Source organism: Eschscholzia californica, unplaced genomic scaffold (genome assembly GCF_041429995.1).
Source record: "Eschscholzia californica isolate CP2 unplaced genomic scaffold, dmEscCali1.0.p SCAF_4, whole genome shotgun sequence".
Classification (NCBI taxonomy): domain Eukaryota; kingdom Viridiplantae; phylum Streptophyta; class Magnoliopsida; order Ranunculales; family Papaveraceae; genus Eschscholzia; species Eschscholzia californica.
Window position 1 is genome coordinate 46,007,913 of NW_028238461.1, and position 26,801 is coordinate 46,034,713.

Here is a 26,801-nt window from a genome sequence, read left to right on the forward strand (position 1 = left end):
AATATATACGATTCACATACATGCTAATTGTATTCATAAGGAGTATTATATTTTAGAAATACTTACCACCTTAGCAGTACGTCGTTTTAGCTTTGGTAAACCTTTCAAGAGGGTGGTTAACAAAAAATTACATATGTAGAAGGGAAATTTAGTCAAAATTTCCTATAGTTTTTTTGTTTTGGTGAAAAAGGACAAGTCAATTTTTAGTCTTCAACTCCCTATGTATTTTTTTAATTTTCAACAGTTTTGCAACACTTTGCGACAATTTTACAACACCTAGCGACAATTTTGCAACACCTTGCGACAATTTTGCAACAATTTTGGAATACCTTGCAGCAAATTTACAAACTATTGCAACATCTTTGCAAAAATTATTGAGTTTTTAACCAAACAAAATTCAAATACTTGAGTTTTTAATTAAAAAATATATAAATTTTTGGGTTTTAACCAAAAAAACATAACTTGTCGTTTTAACTAAAAAAAAGGTTTAAAGTCGGGTCTACCACCCATTTTCGTGTATTTAGAAACCACATTGCGTTGAATCTACGTGACACTACTGAATCAAATTACTCTTATAAATTTTGTGCAATTATAAGTACAAACGGAGATAAAATCAAACACCATATTATAAACCAGGAGAGTAGGTCTAAGGAACTCCATTTCTTCTTAAATAAAAACATTAGACTAAAGAATAGATGAATTTGCTCTGAAGTTTCAAACTAAAGTAATCTCGATTTCACAATTTTAAGCAATCTATGTGGGGTAATCTAACAGCTATACTTTCATTTTCCCACCAAATTATAGTAATAGAACTGAAATCCCACTACACTCTCTTCCTCCTTTTTCCCATTCCCCACCATTTCTCAATGACTCACTTTAAACCCTAATTAATCTCTAAATTCCAAAATTAATCAAAAATTAATTTCCACCATTAGTTTACATATTTAATTAATTGAGTTAAATAAACCAGTCCACCCAAAACCTGGTTGACTCTACTGATCAACTCGCCAGTTAACTCAGTAATGTCTGGTCAACGTGAGATGTGGTCAATACTGAAATGTTGCTTTCTTAGACATAAATGACATTGTTCAATGATCCATGAAAAAGATCTTCAAGCATGCAGTCAGGAGACAATTGAAGATATATACAACCTGGATTTTGATGGTAGCTGGTCGCCTAGTCAGAGACTCAGAGTGGTCCAAGGGGCTGGTTCAGACCGGCTGGGTCAACCCGGTCTCCCTATTTGATCCACATTAGCTTTCAAATGAAGTGTGTGTCAAAATATCTTCTTGCTCAAGAATATGTTTGGCAATATAAGTTGGTGTTTTTGTTCGGAGTTCAAATCAACTTTTGCATCGCTTTTACATACAAGTAACGTCATTGATTCATCTGTTTTTTACTTTACATCTAAAAATTTATTTATTTTGCAGCATTGAGAAGCTGAAGACTACACAATATCACCGTTACATGAGATTTTGATTCTGATAGATCATTCTCCAAGCTCACTTTCACATGAGATTTTGAGTGTCCGATACCAATATGGAGTGGTCTTAAGTCACTCGTGCCTCACACATACAAAACGACAACCATATATTAAAATGAATTAAACATCACATCATTATTTTCTGCCATATCCATCAATCGATCTTACCAAACAAACTTTATGTGAGTAAGCACCAATAAAATGAATTATATTAGGTGTCTAAGATTCAAATTAAGAAATGTAAACTTTAAAAAATAGGAAAGAAGAGAGAAAGGAAAAAAGAAATGATGCTGGTCTCAATCTAGCAAACAAAGAGTGTCTAAATAAAAAGCAAGAAGCTGTCAGCACGCCCACATCAAGATTAAATTTTTTTTTCTTTCTTTCTTTATAGTTATGTAGTGGCAACACTTAATTGGGGTTACTCATGATCACAGAAGATGATTAAAGCCTGCTAATAAAGGGTACACCCCTATTAGTACTTTAACCCAAAAGTTTAACTAGGGTTTTTTAATCAAGCACTAAACATGATCAAAGTGCAATTAAAAGGTTAACTAGCTAGGGTATTTTAATTTAGCACTAAACTGGATCAAAGTGCAATTAAAAAAGTTGGTTTAGCTTTAAATTTTTGGTGGGATCCTCTATAAATGAGATGGTATAATTATAGTGATGGGTTTTATTAATGAGATTAAATACGAAAATACATGTCTAGGGATTAGAGGACGATCTTTCTACTAGATTGTCGTTTTCTAAAAAATTTCAAAATTATACCACCCCTCGCCCCTCGGTATATTATTATATATAAGATTAAAAAGTACATAAATTTACATTCAAAAGGTAGCCAAACGTAAACAACGATGATAACATAAACTGAAATGCTAATCTTTTTTGTTACTACCTCTTCTCTACATGCTAGTTCCTACCTCCCGTTCGTTTTGAACTTAGCAAACTGATTTTTATTCTCTCATAGTCATAGCACATCTATCTGTAATATACGACAAAATAATTAGAGTGACAAGACTAGACAGGACCCAAAGTTAAAGAAGAAAGGTTTTTTTCAAACTTAAAAAGAAGCATCTAATCCATGGGTGGTGAGTGGTGGGTTCAGGTGTTGCAAGGAGAGATATGGGCAATGGGGACGGATGCGTGCTGTACAGGACCCAAACCCCTCGTGCAAGCTATGAGAGGATGACCTTCTTAACCACCTCAATAATAATCCTAATTAATGACTTAATGCCAAAATATATACACATATACATATATTGATATGCATAAAAATACAAGTATAAATGCACGATAGTGCGTCTGAAAGCTGTCTTGTCAACAAATGAAAGCGTGGGGAAGCAAAGAATGTGGAAGACAACAAAAATAAAAAAAACAATATCGGTAAGAGTATTAATATCAAAAAAGTACTATCTTGAATAAAACACTTATAATTTTGGTTATCCTTCCTCACTATATATCACTACCTCTACTTCAAACAACTATATTAACACCCTCAACTCTCCATATTCCAAACCCAATTAAACACCTTTGTTTCTCTGCTTCTAGGTTTCCTCTCTTCTATCCCATTTTGTTCTATTTTCCGATATGGCCGATGCGGGATCATCGCCATCCATGAAGCTATCAATATGTAATGTGCCGGAGAAAACTAAACTGCACTTGGCTATGTTGGCCTTGCAGTTTGGTTATGCTGGATTTCACGTCGTATCGAGGGCAGCACTTAACATGGGTATAAGCAAAATTGTGTTCCCAGTTTATAGGAACATTATTGCTTTGATTTTGCTTGTACCCTTTGCTTATTTTCTAGAGAAGTAAGTGATTAGACTCTGTTTTTTGGTTTTTTCTGTTTGTTTTGATGCTAATATTAACCCAAGTAATGTATTTTTCTTGTTTGGCAGGAAGGATAGACCTGCTCTAACCGGTTCTTTTGTCATCCAATTCTTCTTCCTTGCACTAATTGGGTAAAATCTAAGAACCAATTCACTAAGTTAAAGGAATAACTCACTAGATTGATCAACATCATGAGTAATTTTTTTTCCATTTTCATCACTATACAGAATAACTGCAAATCAAGGGTTTTACTTGTTGGGTTTAGAAAATACATCCCCGACCTTCGCCTCTGCTATACAAAATTCGGTTCCGGCGTTAACCTTTCTTATGGCAGTGGTTCTAAGGTAAACCTCTTAAACTTCGACTAATATACGGTTCCAAACACAATTATGTTTTCTAATTGTGGTTCGGATTAAAATTTTCAGGATAGAACAAGTTCGGCTAAACCGAAAAGATGGTATAGCAAAAGTTTTTGGAACTCTTTCATGTGTGGCCGGGGCATCCATAATAACATTATATAGAGGTCCAGCAATATATGGGCCGGCACCACTACACCAACAAGCATCAAATTTGGTTCTAAATCTTGGAGATGCTAAGGGGAAGAATTGGACATTAGGTTGCATTTACCTTATAGGTCACTGTCTTTCTTGGTCTGGTTGGCTAGTATTACAAGCTCCCATTCTTAAAAAATACCCCGCCCGTCTTTCAGTGACATCGTATACTTGTTTCTTCGGCGTTCTGCAATTTCTTGTAATCGCTGCTGTCATCGAGAGAGATGTACAAGCTTGGCTAGTACAATCCGGTGGTGAACTGTTTACTATTTTTTACGCGGTAAGTAATCAGTACTTTATTTTCTTTTCGAAATATTTCTTAAAGTTCAAGTATGATCATGAAGTTGTTTTTAAGCTAGATGGTTATTACAAAATAAAAAATGATATTGAAATTTTTTTTTTCGTCGAGACCGTTATTCAGTTATAGATGGTGAATGTAGTTAAGATGATAATGATGTATGAATGAATGGTAACTAATGAGTGAAAAATATGGATGGGCAGGGGTTTGTGGCATCAGGGATAGCATTTGCAGTGCAGATATGGTGTATAGACAGAGGTGGCCCAGTGTTTGTGGCGGTGTATCAACCTGTACAAACCTTAGTTGTCGCCATTATGGCTTCTATTGCTCTTGGTGAACAATTCTACTTGGGAGGGTCAGTCCTCACTTCCTCTCTCTTTCCCCCTTCCCTTTCCTTGAGCATCATCATTTATGTACTTATGTTAGACAGTTAGAGGTCTTCGGACTTCGGCAAACCCTGCCAGTCCAGAAAAGACCCGACATACGCCAAATTATAAACATGTCATGGCCGGTTAGGGGACTATCTCGGCCAATCTAGTAGCTTCCAACCTGCCCTTCTGGACATGTTACATGATGATATAGTATTGTTCGTGTTTATCACATTTTCATGATTTATAAACGTTTTGTAACGACTAACGTAGATGTGTGGTCGATTTCTCAAAAAAAAAGTTGAAACTGGCACGACCCATTAAATTTAATTACATATTAATGTTAATGTTGTGTACTTCATAGATATACTAAGACAAAAATGGATCTAAATCTGGATAATGTGAGAATTCCGGATTAAATGGTGTAATAATGTTGTTGTCCATAGTTTGGATCTCCACTTAACCATAAACTTTTAGGGGTTAATTTGTGCTTGATCCTCAATTTTTCAGAAATTGCTCATTTGGCTTCTAATTTTGTGCAACTTAACTTTTGGCCCTTAGATCTAACATAATTACGTTCTATTAATTTGTGAGATGTGATGTACTAAATAATATGAGATGTGATGTGTACAGGATCATTGGAGCAGTATTCATTATAGCAGGATTATACTTAGTTTTATGGGGGAAGAGTCAAGAGAGAAAAGCTTCTCTAGCAACGGCTGTGATTCCATCTTCTATTACAGAGCATGGAAACAATAGAACAACAAGTCCCACCAAATCATCACTAAACCAGCCATTACTAAACTCGACTGCCGAAGATGTTTGAAGGACAAAGTCCCAAAACTTTGATACAGTGTGACTTACTACAAAGTATTAAGTTAAGACGGAGTGTGTGTGTGTGTATGACTATGTACCAAGCTTTTTTGTGACTTTAGTGGCCTGTGTTTTGATTTCTCACTTGTTTTTTTTTTCTCTTCTCTTGTGTAATTGGAAGGAAAATAGAAGAGGTTGGAGCTTAATTATATGATTATTTTGTTTAGTCTAATAACTTGATTTTGCTAAACAAACTCTATCTAAAAATGTGTCTTTACATATAATTTAGGAATAAAAAACCTCATGTGCTTATGGATTTGTTCAAACAAAAAATGCAGCTGAGAATTTTGGGAGCTCGACTCGAAAAAGTATGTGTTTGGGTTGAATTAAGGTAAAGGACATATAAAATGGGGATGAGGTAGTGTTTTCAGATATGTAAATTGATTAAATTAAAACGATAGAAAATAAACGACAAATAATAAAAGTCATGCAACTGAGGGCTTTTTCATTGATTCAAAAGATGAATTATAACAAGAGCTTGATGCCCTTTTATATGGTTGGTGACCTACTGACCTAATTTAATAAGGGTTATTTCCCTAATGGCCCTCTACTTTGTGACCAGCTTCCCGCCTGGCCCTCTACTTTACGAGAAATACCCATATGCCCCCCTTCCGTTATAACACCGTTACTCTCTCTCTTCCATTTCTTTTCTCTCTCCTCAAGCTGTTTTCTCTCTCTGCCACCTCGTTAAAACCAGCCACATCATCGTCTTCACTGGCAGGGTCGCCGACCGACGACCTTTAATTTTTTATTTTTTTTTCTCTTTCTTCTCTCTCTCTCTCAAAAAAAAAAAAATTTTTTTTTTTAAATTCTCTCCTCTCTCTAAACTCCGGCGAAGGGGGTTTCCCTTCGCAGGAGCTAGGTCTGTTCATCACGAACAGACCCAAATCTCTCTCTCTAAACTCCGGCGAAGGGGGTTTCCCTTCGCCGGAGTTTAGAGAGAGAGAGGAGAGAATTTAAAAAAATATTTTTTTAGAGAGAGAGAGAAAAAAAAAGTTTGAAGGTCGCCGACCCGAAATTTGGCCGGCCTGCGACCCTGCCGGTGAAGACGATGATGTGGCTGGTTTTAACGAGGTGGCAGAGAGAGAAAACATGCAGGAGGAGAGAGAAAAGAAATGGAAGAGAGAGCATAACGGTGTTATAACGGAAAGGGGCCATATGGGTATTTCTTGTAAAGTGGGGGGTCAGGCGGGAAGCTGGTCACAAAGTAGGGGGCCATTAGAGAAATAACCCATTTAATAACTATTAATAAAAGATTCCTAATATAACTAAACTACTAGTAAATAGTATTTCATAATATAGAACTATCTTGGTAGCTATCCTAAAAATTAAAATAATACTATAGAACTAAGTTGGGTTTCAAATGCGCCTATTTTCTCTGTCCATTTCCTCCCGGCAGGTAAAACTCTTCCCCACCTAGCACAAAATGAAATATTTGTCACAGTGCAAATAGGTGAAGTGGGTGGTGAATGGGCACTAACATTGTAGATGAAAAGCTCAAGTGGTAAGAGGTAAGTCTTCCAACTTAAAGGTCAAGGGTTCGAGGCACACACTTACCAATTAAAAAAAAAAAAAAAAACATTGTAGATGAAAAGGTGTTTTGGGAATGGGTGGACTGGTGAAGCGCCTGTAACATAATAGGTGTAGAGCTGCTGGTTGGCCACTATAGTAGTACAGAAAGAGGGAAGGTCGTGGATGCTCATAGCCCTCGAATTAGGTGGTTGTGTATAGGTGCCTATAGACGCAGTGTACGAATGAGTGTAGGTGCCTTCAGGGTGTCACATAATCCCATTAGGCTTCCAAGAAGAGGGAGAATGGTTGGCTAGTTGGGCGGCACCTGCTCGGTGAGTGACGGTGGATGGTAGTGGTCGTGACAGGTAGGGTTTCAACAAGTGTTTTGCAATGGTTCAACAAACATTTCTCAAACATAGTCAAGATTATACTTTCTAACTTTATGTTCAATGAGTAAGACTACACCTCATAAATTTATTCTTAAAGATTGAGACTTAAGATTGTGAAATTGTCTTTGCCCACTGAGCAAGGGTTAGACCTTCGTCTTTAATTCCCTAAGATCTTTACCATAATCCCAATTCAAATAACCAAATATTCCACCTTTTCTAAGATTCGAACCTGAAACTTCCAAGAATTTTTGGAGTTTATGTCAACAGCTTGGAACCACTTGGGCTACCAACTATTGACTTGGGTGGATTAGTTGGAAACCCCTTCTCAAATCTATGAAATTTCGAGATGCGGAAGCTATTTATCATTAAAATTTATGAGACTCATATGATTAAGACAATAAATAACTTCAAACTAAAATTAAATGGACTTTCATCTTCTCTAAGATGATGTTAAGATCTTTATAGTATCTTTTTTCAACCAAAAAATATGATAATGATTGTGAATATAGTGCTAATTAGCATATTAGAAGGGTGTATTAGTAATTCCAAGTAATAAGTTGTTTGCTAATTATTAGCTTCTTCTCCTCCTCCTCCTCCCAGTCGGAAGGTAAAATAGTCAAACGATCGAAACACTCGAACACCAAAAAGAAAATGGAGAAATGGAGAAGGTGCTCACAACGACTAACAAAATATTCTTCCACAAATCTTTTCCGCCTTCAACTAAACCCTAATTTCAATTACTTGATTCGAAATTCAGATTCAGGTAACAATGAGTCTTAAATACTACTAGTTTACTATCCTTCAAATAATTGTACTCTTGGAATTAACTATACGATATTTCTGCATAATTTAGTAGATGAATTCTAGGGTTTACCACAATTTTTCTCCCAAAAAGTATTCCCAATTGTAGCAAGTGAAAGAGAGACTTATGAAATATCAAGTTCTATAACTATAACGTGATGTTCTATTTCAATTCCCACATTTTCTACTCAATGAATATCGATTATGAGATGAAATTATGTTAAATTTTCTGTTTGACTACTATATAGAACTCCAATCACAACTTACTTGAGACATCTAATGCAGATTTTATTCGTATACGTGAAAAAGATTTCAGTACCAATATTAAACCTTGTCTCGAGCTTCCCAAGAATTTGTCGATGTGTTCTCATGCTTCAAGAGATTATATCCGCATTGGGAACTTTCAAGCTTCTGTCAATCGGAATGTGAGTCGAACCTACGACATACATTGTCGACCGTTTGGTTCGGCGACGAAACTAATTCAGAGGAATCCATCGTTCTCAACTATAGATGCTGATGATATAAATCATTTTAAAGAGATTTTGGGTGAGAAAAATGTGATTGTGGATGAAGATAGGCTGGCTACTGCAAATGTGGATTGGATGAGGAAGTACAAAGGCTCGAGTAAGCTTTTACTCCAACCTAGGAGCACTGAGGAGGTTTATATCTCCCTCTCTAAATCTTTTTCGGCTTTTATATTAGGATTCATAAATGATGATTTTTGTTATGGTCAATATATTCGATTTATTATGATTTCCTAAATTTATGAGTTCCGTCATGAAAGTTTAGCTGATCATCAAATTGATCTTGCTTACATGTTACTTCTAGCAAAGAAAATCATAACCATTTTTCGTGATGGAACTTAAACTTAATATTGTAAGCAATTTAACATCTATTAAGTAATTTAAGTAACGTCATAATTATTGTTTCTTAAGCACTCAATTTTCTAGGTCTCACAAGTTCTAAGATATTGTAATTCGAGATGCTTAGCAGTTGTCCCACAAGGTGGTAATACTGGCCTCGTAGGTGGAAGTGTCCCTGTTTTTGATGAGGTACTACTCCTGCTAGAATTGTTTCAGAACGTGTATTCTTTCTTTCTTAAGCTTCTAAATCCTAATTGTTTCTCTTGAAAAGTAATACTTCCGTAATAAATTGTGCAGGTGATTGTCAATCTAGGTTCCATGAACAGTATCATCTCTTTTGATGAGGTAAACACATGCATATTAAGTCAATTTTTTTCACAATAAGTATTTCACAGTTGCTTCTCACTTATGCCAAAGTTATACTGTGGTTCGCTGCAAATGTATGAGTTTTTTGTTTTTTATCGAACTCTATTGTTTGATTTTGTGTGTAATTTCTTTATTATCTCTTCAAAAGTTGGGTTTTGTTCCAGCTATATCAAGTAGGATGCATATTTATTTGTTGATCTTACTTTACACTATTTTTTAGGTCAGTGGTATACTAGTGTGTGAAGCAGGATGCATATTGGAGAACCTGGATTCTTTCCTAGCTAGTAAAGGGTAAATATTTTCTAAGCAATTGTTTAGGTCAACATGAAGTTATTGAGGGTCCATCTCGATGTTAAAAAATAGCTTGCATTCTAGTAATTTCGTTCGATTGTAGTAATAAACTCTAGGGACAAGTTAACACCTCAACGGAAGGGATCAATTTAAGAATTTAAATTAATCACAGACATCCCTTTTCCATGATGTTAGTTTTCTCACATTCAAGGTATTGCATTCAGGTGGTATCTTATTAACTTATTACTATCACCTTAATATCATGGACCAATGCGGCCATTATAATATAAATCCCATCTAAAGCTCTAAGTATTGAGCAATTGCGAGTTGTCAAATCTATTTTATCGTTAAAATTTAAAACTAAGAAGTGATTGAGTAGATTTATCATGCCACTTGATTTGGGAGCAAAAGGAAGCTGTCAAATTGGTGGAAATGTTTCAACCAACGCTGGTGGTTTGCGGTTTGTACGTTATGGATCACTTCGTGGTACCATACTTGGTGAGGGTTCTCGTTGTCCAGCAGCATTGTTTCTGAAGTTACATCTTTCATATATGTTCATATTTTAGGTTTACATTTATTACTTCAGCATGCTTGACTCAGCAACTTATTGTTTATGATTTTATTTTATATTGTTCGTTCAGGTCTTGAAGCCGTCCTAGCAAATGGTACTGTACTTGATATGCTTGGTACTCTTCGCAAAGACAATACAGGGTATGACTTGAAACAGTTACTTATAGGTATGATGTGATTGTTAATGATTAGTTGCTAATGTGCGTAATTCAGTTGAATGAGTGGTTGCTGGTAATTTCTCCCTCATTTTTCTTTAAAATATTATGGTACCCTTATTGTGTAGGGAGTGAGGGATCTCTAGGAATTGTAACTAAGGTTTCAATACTTACCCCTCCCAAGCTGTCCTCAACAAATCTCGCTTTTCTTGCCTGTAATGATTATTTCAGCTGTCAGGTATGATCAAACTTTCTATCTTAGTTTTCATTTCAATGTTTCTTTATTTAGGTTTATCTGGCAAAGGCTTCTGTTCACGTGTTCTGCAATGCCGATTATAAAATTGTATTTATCCACTCGTGGTTATGAATTTAAGAAGCAAGTTTCTATATTAGTGTAAGTTTGGTTTCGTGGTTTGTCAGTGAAGTTTATTTCGTGTATCCAGAAACTCTTACTTGAAGCCAAGAGAAAGCTTGGAGAGATTCTTTCTGCATTCGAGTTTTTGGATAACGAATCTATGGACCTGGTAAGGTTTACACATCATTACTTTGCTGAAGGCAGAAGGCATACATCCTTACTGAATAACTTATCTATTTTATGCTGAAAATATGACTTAAAGCTGTCAAACGAATCTTAAAATCTAGATTTCGTTTGGGCAGTAGTCAGTCGTCTAAACTTCTATCTGAGTTGCTTAGTTAACCAGGTTTCAGTATTTGAAGTAATACTCGAATTTATTGTTGGCGCAACTTGCTTCTTATAAGGACTGTATGTGAATTATGCACTTTATATTTCCAAATAGACATCTTATCTTAGTGGAAGTCGAACAGGTTTTGACGCACTTAGATGGTGCTCGCAACCCACTACCTTCCTCAATGTATAAATTCTATGTGCTTATTGAGACAACAGGCAGTGATGAATCTTATGACAGGTAATCTCCTTTCTTTGTTCACATTTATTTTCTAGGAAGATAACGATAAGTTGATTTTTCTATACATTTAGTTTTCGAACAAAAAATTCATTAACGCTTGTTTTCAAACTCTAAGGGATTCCACACTCCCCTATATTTATTATTTCCACCTTAGTCTTTTACTAATTGGTGAAAATGAATATGTTGTGAAAGTATGGAGTTCACAAAATATTCCTCTATTTATGTTAAACACCTTATCTTTTGGAAAAGGGTTTAGGAAACTATCTACTTTTAACTTTTATGTTGATTTTTATAGAGAGAAGCTTGAGGCATTTTTGCTAAGCTCCATGGAAGGTGGCTTGATATCTGATGGTGCTGTCGCGCAAGACATAAACCAAGCTTCCTCGTTCTGGCGTATTCGTGAGGTTCCATGTCATAAATGTTTTAATATTTTCACGACATATCAACCTCCTGTTAGAACCTGTAATATTGTTTTTTAGTAATCAAGGGACAAAGAAAGAATCTCGGTATCTTTATATCTCTCCACAATATCAATACAAAACATATTGACCCCATCTTTTACACTGTGGCAGGGGATATCAGAGGCACTAATGAAAGCAGGGGCCGTTTACAAATATGATTTGTCATTGCCTCTTGAGAAGATGTACAACATTGTCGAGGAAATGAGATCGCGTCTCGGTAATATATCTTGTAGTTTGGTGTCTCCATTTTGTCCATGATAAATCCATCTTTGTGGAATGAAATCCTTTTCTCCTCGAGTGGTCTGAGAGCATCTTATTCTTACCACAAATCATGATCATACATTTAAAAAAACGATGATGTTCAATTCTCATTAGTCTTAGAAATTCTCAGGTCCTTCCGCAAAAGTTTTGGGTTACGGGCACCTTGGAGACGCTAACTTACACTTGAATATCTCAACATCTCAGTATGACAATGCTGTAAATTTCCTTTCCCTTCTCCAGTCGATGTGTTCTCAATTTATTTTAAAGATCTTTTATTTCACTCCATATTTGTTTCTGATAGTGCTAGGTTGACAAAATCATTTTGGCACACTAATTGACACAAGACATCTGAACCAAAAACTTGTGTCTACCTAGATTGGTCATTTTTTTATGACACTCAAATATTGCAGCTTTTAGCCAAAATAGAACCTTTTGTTTATGAATGGACTTCTGGGCATCGAGGAAGTATCAGCGCTGAGCATGGCCTGGGATTGATGAAAGCAAATGAGATCCACTATAGCAAGTCGTCTGAAACTGTAAGTTTCTCCTTTTCACTTGAATCTCTTTCTCATTCTGAAGCTCATTTTTCTAGCTCAAATGGGAACTTCTTGCTTGAGTTTATATCCATGAATCTGCTATTCTGCTGTAATTCTCTTTCAGCAAGATACAGTAGTCATTCACAATTTCTGTACATTTTGGTTGAAATTCTTAGACAAAATTAATCAACAACACTACACATTTGTTTTTGTGACTTTTGAAATAACTGAGATGTTCTAACTTCAAAAGAATTTGGTTCAAAAAGTTTGCACAAGTTAAAGTTAGAAGACTCAGAGTTCGTGGAATGTTTTGAACAGGTACAACTTATGGCTTCCATCAAGAAGTTGTTGGATTCAAATGGGATTTTGAACCCCTACAAAGTTCTTCCACAATCCCTTCTTCCTTAGAAAGTACACACAATATGTCGAGGGGCAATGATCTTACTCCTATGCTCTTCGGCAACCAAATAATGGCAGCACTTTCTGGTTAACAGATAATGGCATGTGACATAGATAGTTCCATGCTTTCCGTCAAACAAATAAGGGCGAGAGTAGATGGTTCCATGCTTTTTGGCGACATATAATGGATTAATGGCACAAGTAGATGGAAAACTATACGACAAAGAAGTATTTGGTACTGTATCTTAAACCTGTTCATACTTGCTTCTGATATAAAAAATCATGCAAAATTATAAATGTTGTTGTAAATGTTGAATATATTTGATGCAAAATTTTGAACATGTTTGTACTTGATTTGGATTGTACGTGTCTCCTATTTTTCTTTGCATTAACTGTGATAGAGTCTTCAAAATGTCCTTGGAATACTTTTGGGCCACCGGGAAGGTTAAATTTCGTCGAAAGTCCTTGGCGTACTTGTGTGACGTAGTCAGCTACCTCCTGTTCTTCACGGTCAGGACCTTTACTAATTTGTTGATGAATTGTTTCCTTCCCATCTCAGTTTCTTGAAACCGCCCCTGAGTTTGTCTCCATCGTCTTCCAAATCTTGACTTTTGCTACTCGTATGACATTTATCAAGTGCTTTTCTTTTGTATAAAATGCTACTCACTGAGTCAATTCTTACTCAAGTTGTAGACCTTACATTCGCTCGTTCTGTCTGTGAAGCCTTAATGAGAAATTATTCTTCTATTACCTCTACTAGGCTCATAAATTTGAAATCGTGACGCCCTACGCTTTAGATGTTGTCCCACCTTAGACATCCAGGCCCAAGGCCAACAGGTACGAGGGGGGGGGGGGGGGGGGGGGGGGGGGGGTGGTATTCCTTTCTTAGTCAATGCTCTAGAAGCCCACGTAAAAGGCCTCGACAGTTACTAAACTTGACGTACTTCTATAGCCTAGGCTACAGAGTCTCCCGAGTGACGTGGAAAAATTACAATTCCCCACCCTTTGTGATGAGCCATCCTCGGATCTGATACCATTTGTGAAGCCCTATACACGACAGGTCCAACATGGCCGGAGAACTTAGCACTTGAGTAAGGATAAAGCTATTCTTATCTTTATAACATTGAAACATTTACTATGAAAAAACATTTATCAGCACTCCATTTAGGGCATCTTTGATCAAACCATTCCCTTTCCTTTAGTAGAAATCAAGTCATGAGTCAAAGCTAGAGAGAGAGAGAGAAGAGGAGTCAACTGTATTGGCTGTTGGGCATCTGAAAGAGAGAGAAATGGAGGAGGAGGTGAAGGAGAGAAGGGTGGAAACAAATGGAATATGGATGAACATAGCAGAGAAAGGAGAAAGATCAGAAAAGCTAGTTATATTGCTTCATGGGTTCCCTGATGTATGGTACTCATGGCGTCACCAGATTAACCACTTGGCTAACCATGGCTACCATGTGGTTGCACCTGACTTGAGAGGCTATGGCCACTCTGACTCCCCTCCCCACCATACTTCCTACACTCTTCTCCACCTTGTTGGTGATATCATTGGCCTTCTTGACCTTCTTCCCCATCAACAGGTAGCTCTGAATCTCTGATCACCATCTCTCTCTCTCTCTCTCTCTCCTCCTCTTATAGTATGGGTATCATTACTAAATTGAGTAGGCATTTGTGGTTGGACATGACTGGGGAGCAGCAATAGCATGGCATCTGTGTCTATTCAGACCAGATAGAATTAATGGAGTTGTGAATTTGAGTGTACCATTCTTCCCACCAGTTTCACCTTCCAAACCTCTTGATTTCTCCTCACAAATGTTTGGTGATGGCTTCTACATTTCTCAATTCCAGGTAACAACAACATCCCATCTTTACATTAACAAAAAAACAGTTAAATCATTTGATGTAACTGTCAACTACTACTACTACTACAGTACTACTATAAGAGAAAACATTATATTTAACAGCAGCGACATCAAAATTGTTTCCTATACAATGAAAGTTTATCGGGACGAGATTGTATTATTGATTTTGTATAGGAACCTGGGAGAGCAGAGAAGGCCTTCGCACGTTATGACCACTCGACAGTGATAAAGAAGTTCCTCCTTATCAACAAAACTGATCTTCTTATAGCTCCTCCTGGGATGGAGATAATTGATCACCTTCAAACTCCATCTTCCTTACCTCCATGGATCACTGAGAAAGATCTTCAACTCTATGCTGAAAAGTTCGAGAAATCTGGATATACGGGTCCTTTGAATTACTATCGAGCAATGGACCTGTAAGCAATGAAACATTATTTTCTTTTTAGTTACTTAACAAGTAGAATTTTACTCCCTGAGAAGGTCTCGTTTCAGTAAATGGTGCTTGTTTTTTTATTGTCTGAATCTGACACACTTGAATGGACCTGTCAACACATCTGATTTTTTTCCGCCAGGGGCACAATAGCCGTTTGAAGTTATTTCATACCATGGGCTAATGTTTTTTCAAACTTATTCTATGTCCAACTCAAATGGACCCAAAATCAGCTCGAGCGAGTCACTCAAACGAGTCTAGATTACACAATAGAAAAATAAAACCTAGTCTGTATATAGGGTATATGTGACGAGTCAGATTAGACTGTTGAAGAAACAGGCATCACCTTAAACTTAACAGCAAATTCTGAGTATGTAAATAGTTTTCTCTGGTTTATGATGTTATTTAGGAATTGGGAGCTTCTTGCACCATGGAAAGGATCCAAAATTAAAGTCCCAGCAAAATTCATAGTTGGTGATGAAGAGATAGGATTTGAATCTTTTATTGGTGCAAAGAACTACATAGAAGGGGAAGTTTTCAAGAGTCTTGTACCTGATCTTGAAGTAGTCGTCATCAATGGCGGCCACCATTTTATCCAACAAGAGAAAGCCGAAGAAGTTACAGCCGAGATTCTGTCTTTCCTCAAGAAACACCATTAAGAATCACAGCAAACTTGCAACAAGGAAACCTCTATATGGTACTGTTAAACTTCTTTGTTTTCTTATCTTTACTAGTATGCTTAATAAAGGAAGCTGACAGAAGATCAAGACAATTGATGTTCATAAGTAAATCAAATTCCAGCAAGAAATATGAGTTTTGGGTACTTGAATAGAGTATATCTCAATGAATTTGTTATTCTGTTGAAATTCTCATTCGTCACTGATATCGCAGTTATTCACAATTTTCTGTACAAGACAATATTTCAGAGACTCAAAGTTTGTCGAATGGTTCGAGCAGGTACAACTTATGGCTTCCATTAAGAAATTGGTGGATCCAAATGGGATTTTGAACTCATACAAATAATGGAGCAAGTAAAACGAATAACTTTAAGACATAAGCATCTGATATTGTTTCTACTCAAATTTTGGCTCTGATATAGAAAATCATGCATAACTACAAATGTGTTGCAAATATTGACTTCATTTAATTATAATAGTCGTCCGTTAGTTTCGATGTTCAGAGGGTGATCTATAAGGAGGAGAGACTCAAAATATGTCTCTGGATTGTGTCTATGTTAACCCGACATCACTGTTAATATGAGGGAAATTTTTAACACAGAGAAAAACTCAAATAAGAAAGAAAAAGAGGTATACATAAAAGTAAAGTTGAATTTTCGACTTAGACGAGTCATTTTGTTTTGTCATCAGTGACATATTAGATAGGGAAAAATAGTTGACCTTGTTTCGGCAGTTAATGGGGAAAAAAAACAATTGTAATAGCACATATCACCTTGTTTAACCATCCTTAGAACATTGGTGAGTCATCAGTGAAGCCGCCATTGCTGAAAGTTTGTTTCTAGTTTATCTTGAAAGTTCAATCGTCTCCTACAAGTAATTGCAGTGAACAAGCTGTAAGTAAAAGATATACATACATATATATATACATTGAGAGATATATATATATATATATATATATATATATATATATATAGAGAGAGAGAGAGAGAGAGAGAGATGGATGAAGATGTGAAGGAGAGAAGGGTTAAAACAAATGGAATATGGATGAATATAGCAGAGAAAGGGATAGGATCAGAGAAGCTAGTTGTATTGCTCCATGGGTTTCCTGATGTATGGTACTCGTGGCGTCACCAGATCGACCACTTGGCTAACCATGGCTACCATGTGGTTGCACCGGACCTGAGAGGCTACGGCCACTCTGACTCCCCTGCTCACCATACTTCCTACACTCTTCTCCATCTTGTCGGTGATATCATCGGCCTTCTTGACCTTCTTCCCCATCAACAGGTAGGTGATCACCACCTTTCTCTCACACACATAAACTCTCTACCCTCTCTCACAGATATTATTTTGTGTAGGCCTTCGTTGTAGGGCACGACTGGGGAGCAACAATAGCATGGCATCTGTGTCTATTCAGATCAGATAGAGTTAATGGAGTTGTGAATCTGGGCGTGCCGTTCTGGCCACCCATTTCCCCCTCCAAACCTCTCGACTTCTTCACACAAATGTTTGGTGATGGCTTCTACATTTCTCAATTCCAGGTAACTACGTAAGGGTCCATGGCTGCTACTATTAGATTTAGAACGGAAATACGGCCATTATGACAACTGTCAGTACATAGTATAGTAGAATAATGGCTAAAACCCGTTAGAATAGGAGGAAATAGTAATAACGGTTAAGGTTAAGGTAAACGAATAAAATGCTTATCAAACTGTAAAAAGATGGAACTACAATAGCAAGGAAGAAAGTACAGTTTTCTACCATTTATTGAACAAATAGTGACTGTTATTTCTACTATGATGGTGTTCCAAACAATCTGAAAACATAAACACCATACATCTCCTACGTCTTCTGAACAACCGGAGTGCTAATAGGGAAAACTTTCCTATATAGAACCCGTCGAATTAAAATACAAAGATAGCATATATGCTAATAAAAGCTGAGACATCAAAATCATTTCCTCCATAATGGAAGTTTATTTAGACGAGATTTAATATCTGACTTTGTATAGGAACCTGGGAGAGCAGAGAAGACCTTTGCACGGTATGACAACTCGACGGTGATAATGAAGTTTTTCCTTAACACAACTGATCTTATAGCTCCTTCTGGCATGGAGATCATTGATCATCTTCAAACTCCGTCTTCCTTACCTCCATGGATTACTGAGGAAGATCTCCAATTCTATGCTGAAAAGTTCGCAAAATCAGGATATACGGGTGCCTTCAATTACTACCGAGCAATGAACCTGTAAGCAGTAGAGCTGGGTTTTCTTTTTTAAAATTTAACAGGCAGAATTTAACTCAACTGAAAAAGTTCTGGTTCGGGACTATTTGTCCACCCATTTCATTGTGGGCTGCTTGTTTTTTGATTGTCTGAATCTGACTCTTCTGGTCTGACTTATCTTAACCTGGGCAGTTTTGAGTATAACTTGTTTCAGTCAGGGCAGATTAGCCCTCAGGTTACTTTAGACAATGAGGAATCCAGACTTTTTCTTTTTTTTTTGACTTGTTAAGCGTGTGCCTCGAACCCTTGACCACTAAGATGGAAGATTATACCTCTTACCACTCCAACCAAGGGTTGTTGGCGGAATCCAGACTTATTATTATGCCTAACTCAAATGAACCCAAAACCAGCTCGGTGAGCCATTCAGACGAGTCAGACAAAAAAAAAGACTTTGTGAAAGCTATCTCGAGTTAGATTGCAGTTTGAATTTGAAGTTCAAGAACACTGCCTAAAACCTATTTTTTTAACCTGAATTCCTCGAAAAAATTTTCTATGAACGAGTTGTATTACACATTAGAAATGACAAAAACTAGTCGGAATGTAGGGATGAACATTTATCGAAAAATAAGAGTCATATGTGGATGAGTCAGATTAGACATTAGAAGAAACAAGTATTACCTTAAACTGAACAGCAACTTCTAACTATGTAGATGATTTTGTCTGTTTTATGATGTTATTTTAGGAATTGGGAGCTTCTTGCACCATGGAAAGGATCCAAAATCACAGTACCAGCGAAGTTCATAGTTGGTGATAAAGACATAGGATATGAATCTTTAGGCACAAAAGACTACATAGAAGGGGAAGTTTTCAAGAGTCTTGTACCTGATCTTGAAGTGGTCGTCATCAATGGCGGACACCATTTTATCCAACTAGAAAATGCCGAAGAAGTCACAGCCGAGATACTGTCCTTCCTTAAGAAACACCTTTAAGATATTACTATAAACTTGCAACAGCAAAACTTCTATATATACAATTAAACTTTTTTGCTTTCTTATCACTACTTTTTTGTTATTATCTCTAATACAACAACCTAAACACTTTTACATAAAACATAAATAAAAAGAGGAGCATAATCGCGTACCTGTAATCGTGCTCGAATAACCTAAAACAACAAAGGGAATGAAGTTGGACTAATTGCAAAAAAGATTGATGCGACATCATTTATATGAGAAAAAAAAAAAATAAGATGAGTTCATATTTGGAAAATGTTACGTGCCTGATAAGGATATGTCAGAATCATGGCAGCAACTTTGGAAGATGCACCGAGCAAACCATAATCAACTGAGTTCTGTATGGATGAACAAGGAAGAAAAAAGTCTGGTTGTGTGGTATTTGTTTAGGTCTTTTCTTGTTGTTTGAATGTGATTTGCTGGGTAGACAAAAATCAATTCATGAGTTTGGCTAGTCTCACAAAATATGACTTAAAACAATTAAGACTTCGAGTCCGTCTAGACCTATAACCCTCTTTAGCCTTAGTAATTATCGATATTGCCTCCATTTTGACAACTGCAGGCCCCAAGTCCACAAGAACGGGGTTTTGTTATTGACGAAGGCACCACGAACCTACTAAAAGTACTTGGTACTTACTAAGTTTGAACGTACACTTATACCCTAGTCTACAGACACTCTTGCTAACGATGTAAAACTATCACAAAGTCTAACTTGGAAAAACAAGCAATCGGAGCTAGGGGTGTACACGAGCCGAGCTCTTAACGAGCTGCTCGAGCTCGGCTCGACTATTGCTCGTAATCGACTCGAATATTAACGAGCCCGAGCTTAACACGAGCTCAAAATCAAGCTCGTTTACATAAACGAGCCGAGCTTGAACATTCTTTAGTGTATCACGAGCTACTCGTGAACAGCTCGTTTAACATACTCTTACAATAGTATAGTACATAATTACGTATTAGTATTGAAACTTGTACATGAAATATCAACCATTAAAAAATTATCGGAATATGAATCATTAATCATTATTATTGTATGTGACAAATGATCATTGAAGTATTTTGATGATTTAGAAAGTTTTAATTTGAAGTATTTTGATAAACGAGCTTAAAACAATGCGAGCTCGAGCTCTTTCAAACTTATACGAACCGAGCTGGAACAAGTGGACAACTACTCGAACGAGCTCGAGCTCGACAGTCAAATGCACGAACCGAGCTTGAACATCTTACTACTCGGCTCGGCTCGACTCGACTCGAGTACACCCCTAATCGGAGCTTCTAATTGCCTAAATGGACTGTTGGAGGTCTTTAAGGCTCTATCTGAGAGGAATGGAACGTGGTTCCATAATGGTATTAACGTGGTTCCATAATGGTATTAACGTGGTTCCATAATGGTATTAACGTGGTTCCATAATGGTATTAATGCGTCATGGAAAAAAATATCAACATGAAGATCTTGTACCAAAACAAAAGACAGGCATTCTATTCAAATCTTCGGGTGATTCTAAGTAAAGCCGGTATAGTTTTGTCAGGTGCATTGTTCACTACAAAAAAATAACATAATAAAAACAAATTACGTTCTCTAACTAAACAACTATTGTTCTGAATTCACCACTCTAGTCATCGATCTTTGAACTAGGCTGATATGTGTACAGATTTTATGTATACTCACACCTCTCCGCATCAAAAGTTCCTCCCAGTGAAAGAATTTGACAAATACTTACACCTCTCTATAATAAACTGTCAACAATAATTGTCCCTGCAGAAGGACAAAAAGGGAAAAGAAAACAAGGATAATCCAATCAAAACAACCTCGAAATGGGGCAGCGGAGAAGGAAAAATATCATAAAAATCAGAATATTGTGTCGAGTAGAAGCTGGAGAAAAGAGCGAGATTAACTTACAAAAATGAGAATAACATTCATTATCTCCATCCTGATGACCTGGAGGAAAGTCACCAGTAAAAACGATCAAACGATTTTTCGTGTTGATTAGCTAGAAAATGAATAATTTATCGAGAACAGACATGATGGAAAAGGAGTTCACGGACCTTTTGTGCAAAGACTTCACATCTTTCCCAAAAAGGGGCTATCCCAGAATGGATCACCAATATCCTTCATATCTACCTCTTCCATTTCATAGTCCTTATAACCGCACAACTCACTCCATTCGAACCACATCTTCGAAATTAACTCCTTCCTGAAACATGCATCATGGACTTCTTCCTCGGGGGAGTCAGCTGCAACCAACCTATACACGTAAACCTTTTTAGTTTGACCAGGTCGAAATGCTCGGCAAATTGCTTGTCGGGTAACGGAGGGGGTTGATATGAATATCCAACATTATCAAACGAGATGCCCCCACAAGGGATATACCCTCCCCACAGGCCTTGATAGAGCCAAAGAAGACCTTTGCATCTGGGGAGTTGTTGAATCGCTCCATTGATTGTTCTCTCTCTTCTTGACTTGTATCCCCAGAGATAACAAATATTTCCTTCTTGACGCTCCACCCTTTGATCTTTGTGACTAGTCTTTCTAAGAATTTCAAAGGGAGAAGATACTGACTGAAAACAAGTAATTTTTCACCTCCAGATTCGCACAAGCCCAATAAGTTGAGGAAGAACTTCGTTTTTACCCCTTCTCTTGCATCTACTTTCCCTATTAACTCGTCCATCTAATCTTCATTAATATTACGTCCTCTCTCTCCCGCACGAGACTTCTCTGAGAACTCCCTCAACTGAGGGTGAACATATACAGCGCCACCCATGGAACTTCGCTTAAACTTTTTCAAAGACCTTAGCTCGTCGACTGAATGATTCTGTTTGGGGTTGAGAGAGAGAGCAACAGTAAGATCAACTAGTCCTGGAAGTTCAACCAAATAGTCTCCTTTATAGTAATGGAGAACTTCACTTGTCATCTCGCGAAGCGCTTGTATCACGGCCCCCTTCCTTCTAAAATCCTTATCATTCAGTAAGGTATGTTCAACCAACTTGAAGAATGATGATTTCGTTCCACTCTTAAGCTTGCTACCACCCGATATTTGCCCCATAGTCATAATCCGTCTGACAAGAGTCTCCGACGTTGGCATTTCGAGGAACTCAGGCCTCACAAGGTTCAGTATATTAAAGACTTCCTTCACATGGGTTCTGAAATAAAGTTCCAGATAGTACTACTTTTCGAGGCGTTTCAACTTTAGCCAATGACACGAGAACATCTATCCTCTCGTTCCTCGTAGTGTGCCCTTCATCGAGAATAAGAATAGATGGAACTCGGAGGAGTATGTCATGGCATGAAGCGGCAGCTTCACTGCTAGCACTGTTTGACACGATGTTTGAAAACTGCTTATACCCTAGAAATAAAATCCCTTTATGCTCCAGCCACTGTTTCAGCACCTTAATCTGTTGTGCCCTGCTTTCTGCCTTTGAAGAGTAGAGGTCATATAACTTAACTTCTTCTACCTGCCATCTTACGAACTCTTTCTTCCATGTACCAAGAATTCCTTTGGGCAGTACAATCAGGGGTCAGGCATTTGGATATTTTGTAAGGAAACTCTGCATAAAGCTAATGACCATAAATGTCTTTCCCGACCCAGGTGCATGGGCCAAGATGCAACCACCAGGGTTGTCTGATATTAAGTTCCTAACCAAGAAATTGAAGCCCTCAAGTTGGTGAGCCTTCATTAGTTTCATGTGTCTAGGGTGCACAGCTATTTCAGCCCCACCAAAATCTTGTTCAGATGCAGTAACAGAAAATGGTTTTTCTTCAACTTCACTATCCTTAGAATTCCGTGATAGGGACGTGTATTGTCTGGTAGAAGTCTTTGTACCCAGAACATAAGGAGAAAAGTTAAACTCCGAGTATGAAGTTCAAACCATTAAACAGCAACGAAAATTTACACAAAAAGGAAAGAGCAGCCATGCAGAAATAAACAACAAGCAGATACTGCCAGAGCTTTCGTGTTTCTAGATAAGTAAACCTATTTAGAAATTAGAACCAATCAAAATCACTTGGAACGATTGATGGAACAACATTTATATGAGAGAAAAAAAATCAATGAGTTTTTATATGGAAAATGTTGCGTGCCTGATAAGGATATGTCAGAATCATGGCAGCAACTTTGGAATATGCACCGAGCAAACCATAATCAACTGAGTTCTGTATGGCATAAAGTGGATATTATTTTCTTTGGTTTTATCTGTAAGATGGAATTCAATCATTTATTTATAGGAGCCGTGGGGGAACTGAAATTGAGTCAAGAAAATATCTGTAAAATAGTTGTGCCAATCAAAGAACTTACGTTCCGTTTTTGCTAATCCCTAAGATGCATTAAAATATTTGGCATAATCGTGTTCACAGAAAAGAAAGTACGATATTTACCAGTAGTTTAACATCCGTAGAGTTATCAGTTTTGCGATCTTTAACCTTAAAGCCTAGAAGAACTTTGTGAAGCTCTTCATACACAGTAAACTGAATAGCACCATCAGAAACCTGCTGAAGCAACACATAAACACAAAAGAAGGTAAATTTCCATGACATGAATTGAAGATAAAAGCTTACTCTGTTTTCCACAAAAAGTATGTCATTTGGTAAACTATATATTGCTTCACAACAATTCAAGATGTTAGAAAGGTTGTGAGTCTTAGACACTCAATTGCAACTAAAGTCGAATATCGAATAACACGAAGATGAACAACTTTGTAGATAGATTTATACTTAAAGATGAATTACTTACAACTTCTTCTCTCTAAATAAGGAGATAACAATTATGAACAACCTCTCTCTTATTCTAGGAGATGTACTATCAACTCTCTCTTTACCAAAGGAAAGACAAGTATTTAGAAGAAACTAAACTCTCTTTCTAATACTAACTCACTTTCTCTTCACTTGGCTTGCTTATGAGATGGAATAGATGGGATGAGAATGGGATGATTTTGAATTGAAGTTCTTCATCTCCTTTTATAGTGTTGGAGGAGAAATATGGTGTGGACACCTCAACAAATGAGGTGTCTCACCAACTCATGGTGTCTACTTGATAAATTGCCACCTCAAATGATAAGAGACTTATCACCAAGGTGAGATGTCTCATTTAGAATAGATTGTTCATGTTGCTTGACACCTCACATGGTAGTTGACACCAAGAGCTTGGTTGATGCCACCTAAAGCTTCAAACAAAGTAGCTTTATCTCATCACCATTTTCAACATTCTCCCACTTAAAGTTACTTTTGTTTGTAACTTCTCCATCCTATCTACTTTGCTCTTATGCTGCTCACGTTTTCTGCTAGGCCGATGGAGGATCGACACCATATAAACTTGTTACTGTCTACTGGCTTTGTTAATATGTCTGCTAGGTTCTCTTTTGTATGGATTTTCTCCATACTAATGCTTCCTTCTTCCACCTTCTCACGAACAAAGTGATATTGAACTCGTATGTGTTTCGTCCTCGAGTGAAATGTTGGATTCTTTGCCAAGTGCAAAGCGCTTTGACTATCACAAAACAAAGTTACCTTCCCTTGTTTGTGTCCAAGCTCCTCCAATAACATTTGCAACCATATTGCCTCTTTGCTAGATTGTGTAGCTGCCACGTATTCTGCTTCCGTCGTAGAAGTAGCCACGATAGACTGCAGTTTCGAAACCCAGCTTACTGCTCCTCTAGCAAGAGTAAACACATACCCTGTGGTGGATTTGCTTTTATCAAGATCACCTGCATAATCCGAATCAACATAGCCTCTAACAAGAAAGTCTGGTCCTCCATAACATAATGCAGCATTTGAGGTACCCTTGAGATATCTCAGGATCCTCTTCACCGTATTCCAATGCTCTCTACCAGGATTTGCCATATACCGACTAACCGCTCCCACTGCTTGTGCAATGTCTGGTCTTGTACATACCATGGCAAACATTAGGCTACCCACTGCTGATGCATACGGTACTCGAGACATCTCCATCTTCTCTGCTTCACTGCAAGGACACATACTTGAAGATAACTTGAAATTAATAGGAAGAGGGGTAGAGATTGACTTACTATCTTGCATATTGAAGCGTCGCAAGATTTTCTTCAAGTAGTTTTCTTGAGAAAGCCAAATCTTCCTATTACTTCTGTCTCGGTGAATTTGCATCCCTAGAATCTTGTTTGCTGGTCCCAAGTCCTTCATTTCAAACTCCCTAGCCATTTGAGCCTTCAAATTTTCAATACGATCTTTGCTGGGGCCTGCAACCAACATGTCGTCTACATACAGCAGCAAAATTATAAAATCACCATCACCAAATCTCTTGTTGTAAGTACAAGGATCTGCATTAAGTCTGTTGTATCCTAGGCTCGTAATGAAGGAATCAAATCTCTTATACCAACATCCCGGCGCCTGTTTGAGACCGTATAGAGATTTGTTCAACCTGCAAACCAAGTTCTCTTTTTCTTCAAAACCTTCTGGTTGGAGCATATAAATTTCTTCTTCAAGTTCTCCATGAAGAAATGCAGTTTTCACATCTAACTGCTCCAAGTACAAGTCATATGTAGCGGACATCGCCAGGACTACCCGAACTGTTGTAAGTCGTACAACAGGTGAGAATATTTCGTTGAAGTCAATACCTTCTTTCTGAGCGAACCCTTTCACTACTAGTCTAGCACGATACCGCTCCACTTGGTCGTTGCTATCCCGTTTGATCTTGAAGACCCATTTGTTTCCGATAGCTTTCCTTCCATGTGGTAGATGAACAAGATCCCATGTATTATTTTTATGGAGAGCTTCTATTTCTTCTTGCATTGCCGCCATCCATAGAGAAGCTTCTTGACCTTTTATAGCCTCATGATAAGTTGAAGGTTCTCCATCTTCCGTTAGCAGACAGTATGCAATATTCCCTTCCATAAAATAATCTGAGTGCCAAGCTGGTTCTCTCCGCTCCCGAGTTGACTGTCGAATTAGTGGAGTTTCAGTCTCAGCTTCTTCTTGTTCTTCGTGCTCTAGTTCCGCTTCAGAAGAATTTTGATCTTCTTGTTCATATCTAACATGAACTGTACTAGTCTCTGGTTTCTCCTTTGAAGTGCTATCATTTGTATGTACTTTGTCTTCTGTAAATATCACGTCCCTGCTGATTATTACCTTGTGGGCAGTGGGATCCCACAGGCGGTACCCCTTCACTCCATCAGCATACCCTAAGAAAATACATCTTCTGGATTTCGAATCTAGCTTTGATGTTTCTTGGGTGTTGTACATCACGTACACCGGGCTTCCAAACATATGTAAGCGAGAATAGTCAGCTGGTTTACCTGTCCACATTTGCATTGGCGTCTTTAGATCAATTGCGGTTGATGGAGACCGATTGATCACATAGCACGCGGTCTTGACTGCTTCCGCCCAAAAAGATTTGTCCATTCCAGCAGCTCTCAACATTGCTCTTGTTCTTTCTAACAAGGTTTTGTTCATCCGCTCTGCTACTCCATTTTGTTGTGGAGTGTACGCCACTGTGAACTGCCTTTTGATGCCTTCTTCTTGACAAAAGGTATCAAACTCAATACCAGTATATTCTCCTCCATTGTCTGACCTTAGACACTTGATCTTCTTCTCAGATTCAAGCTCTATTTGTGCTTTGAAATTTTTGAAAACTGGAAATACATCTGCCTTCTTCTTGATTGGAAACACCCAACATCTCCTGGAGTAATCATCAATAAAAGA

General features: G+C 37.5%; 4 protein-coding genes and 1 pseudogene across 5 annotated transcripts; 4 read left to right on the top strand and 1 right to left on the bottom strand.

Annotated features, from left to right (window-relative positions):
- The first annotated feature begins 2,707 nt into the window (after nucleotides 1-2,707).
- On the top strand, nucleotides 2,708-5,575 carry LOC147545196 (protein WALLS ARE THIN 1-like). Its single transcript, XM_086634816.1, has 6 exons — nucleotides 2,708-3,294; nucleotides 3,382-3,444; nucleotides 3,541-3,657; nucleotides 3,739-4,144; nucleotides 4,366-4,517; nucleotides 5,164-5,575. Exons 1-6 carry the CDS (start codon nucleotides 3,071-3,073, stop codon nucleotides 5,354-5,356), a joined length of 1,155 nt encoding a protein of 384 aa, XP_086490942.1. The 5' UTR covers nucleotides 2,708-3,070; the 3' UTR covers nucleotides 5,357-5,575.
- Nucleotides 5,576-7,211: 1,636 nt separating this feature from the next.
- Nucleotides 7,212-13,285, top strand: D2HGDH (FAD-linked oxidases family protein). Its single transcript, XM_086634328.1, has 15 exons — nucleotides 7,212-8,067; nucleotides 8,391-8,764; nucleotides 9,056-9,157; nucleotides 9,266-9,313; nucleotides 9,555-9,625; nucleotides 10,005-10,123; nucleotides 10,267-10,362; nucleotides 10,479-10,588; nucleotides 10,794-10,874; nucleotides 11,176-11,276; nucleotides 11,572-11,680; nucleotides 11,849-11,954; nucleotides 12,129-12,214; nucleotides 12,409-12,534; nucleotides 12,853-13,285. The coding sequence occupies exons 1-15, from the start codon at nucleotides 7,956-7,958 to the stop codon at nucleotides 12,940-12,942; spliced, it is 1,731 nt and encodes a 576-aa protein (XP_086490454.1). The 5' UTR covers nucleotides 7,212-7,955; the 3' UTR covers nucleotides 12,943-13,285.
- A 377-nt stretch (nucleotides 13,286-13,662) lies between these two features.
- LOC147545198 (epoxide hydrolase 1-like) lies at nucleotides 13,663-16,091 on the top strand. The gene is made up of 4 exons (XM_086634329.1): nucleotides 13,663-14,513; nucleotides 14,599-14,781; nucleotides 14,970-15,211; nucleotides 15,635-16,091. Exons 1-4 carry the CDS (start codon nucleotides 14,223-14,225, stop codon nucleotides 15,882-15,884), a joined length of 966 nt encoding a protein of 321 aa, XP_086490455.1. The 5' UTR covers nucleotides 13,663-14,222; the 3' UTR covers nucleotides 15,885-16,091.
- A 789-nt stretch (nucleotides 16,092-16,880) lies between these two features.
- On the top strand, nucleotides 16,881-19,600 carry LOC147545199 (epoxide hydrolase 1-like). 2 transcript variants are annotated; one of them, XR_015223354.1, is made up of 5 exons: nucleotides 16,881-17,189; nucleotides 17,261-17,443; nucleotides 17,914-18,149; nucleotides 18,868-19,170; nucleotides 19,372-19,600. XR_015223354.1 is itself a non-coding variant. In XM_086634331.1 (4 exons), the coding sequence occupies exons 1-4, from the start codon at nucleotides 16,899-16,901 to the stop codon at nucleotides 19,112-19,114; spliced, it is 957 nt and encodes a 318-aa protein (XP_086490457.1). In that variant the 5' UTR covers nucleotides 16,881-16,898; the 3' UTR covers nucleotides 19,115-19,182. The 2 variants fall into 2 exon arrangements, 1 of the variants encoding a protein (XP_086490457.1); XM_086634331.1 differs by lacking the exon at nucleotides 19,372-19,600 and having other exon boundaries at nucleotides 18,868-19,182.
- A 1,526-nt stretch (nucleotides 19,601-21,126) lies between these two features.
- On the bottom strand, nucleotides 21,127-23,347 carry LOC147545200 (protein CHROMATIN REMODELING 35-like; annotated as a pseudogene).
- Between the last annotated feature and the right edge of the window lie 3,454 nt (nucleotides 23,348-26,801).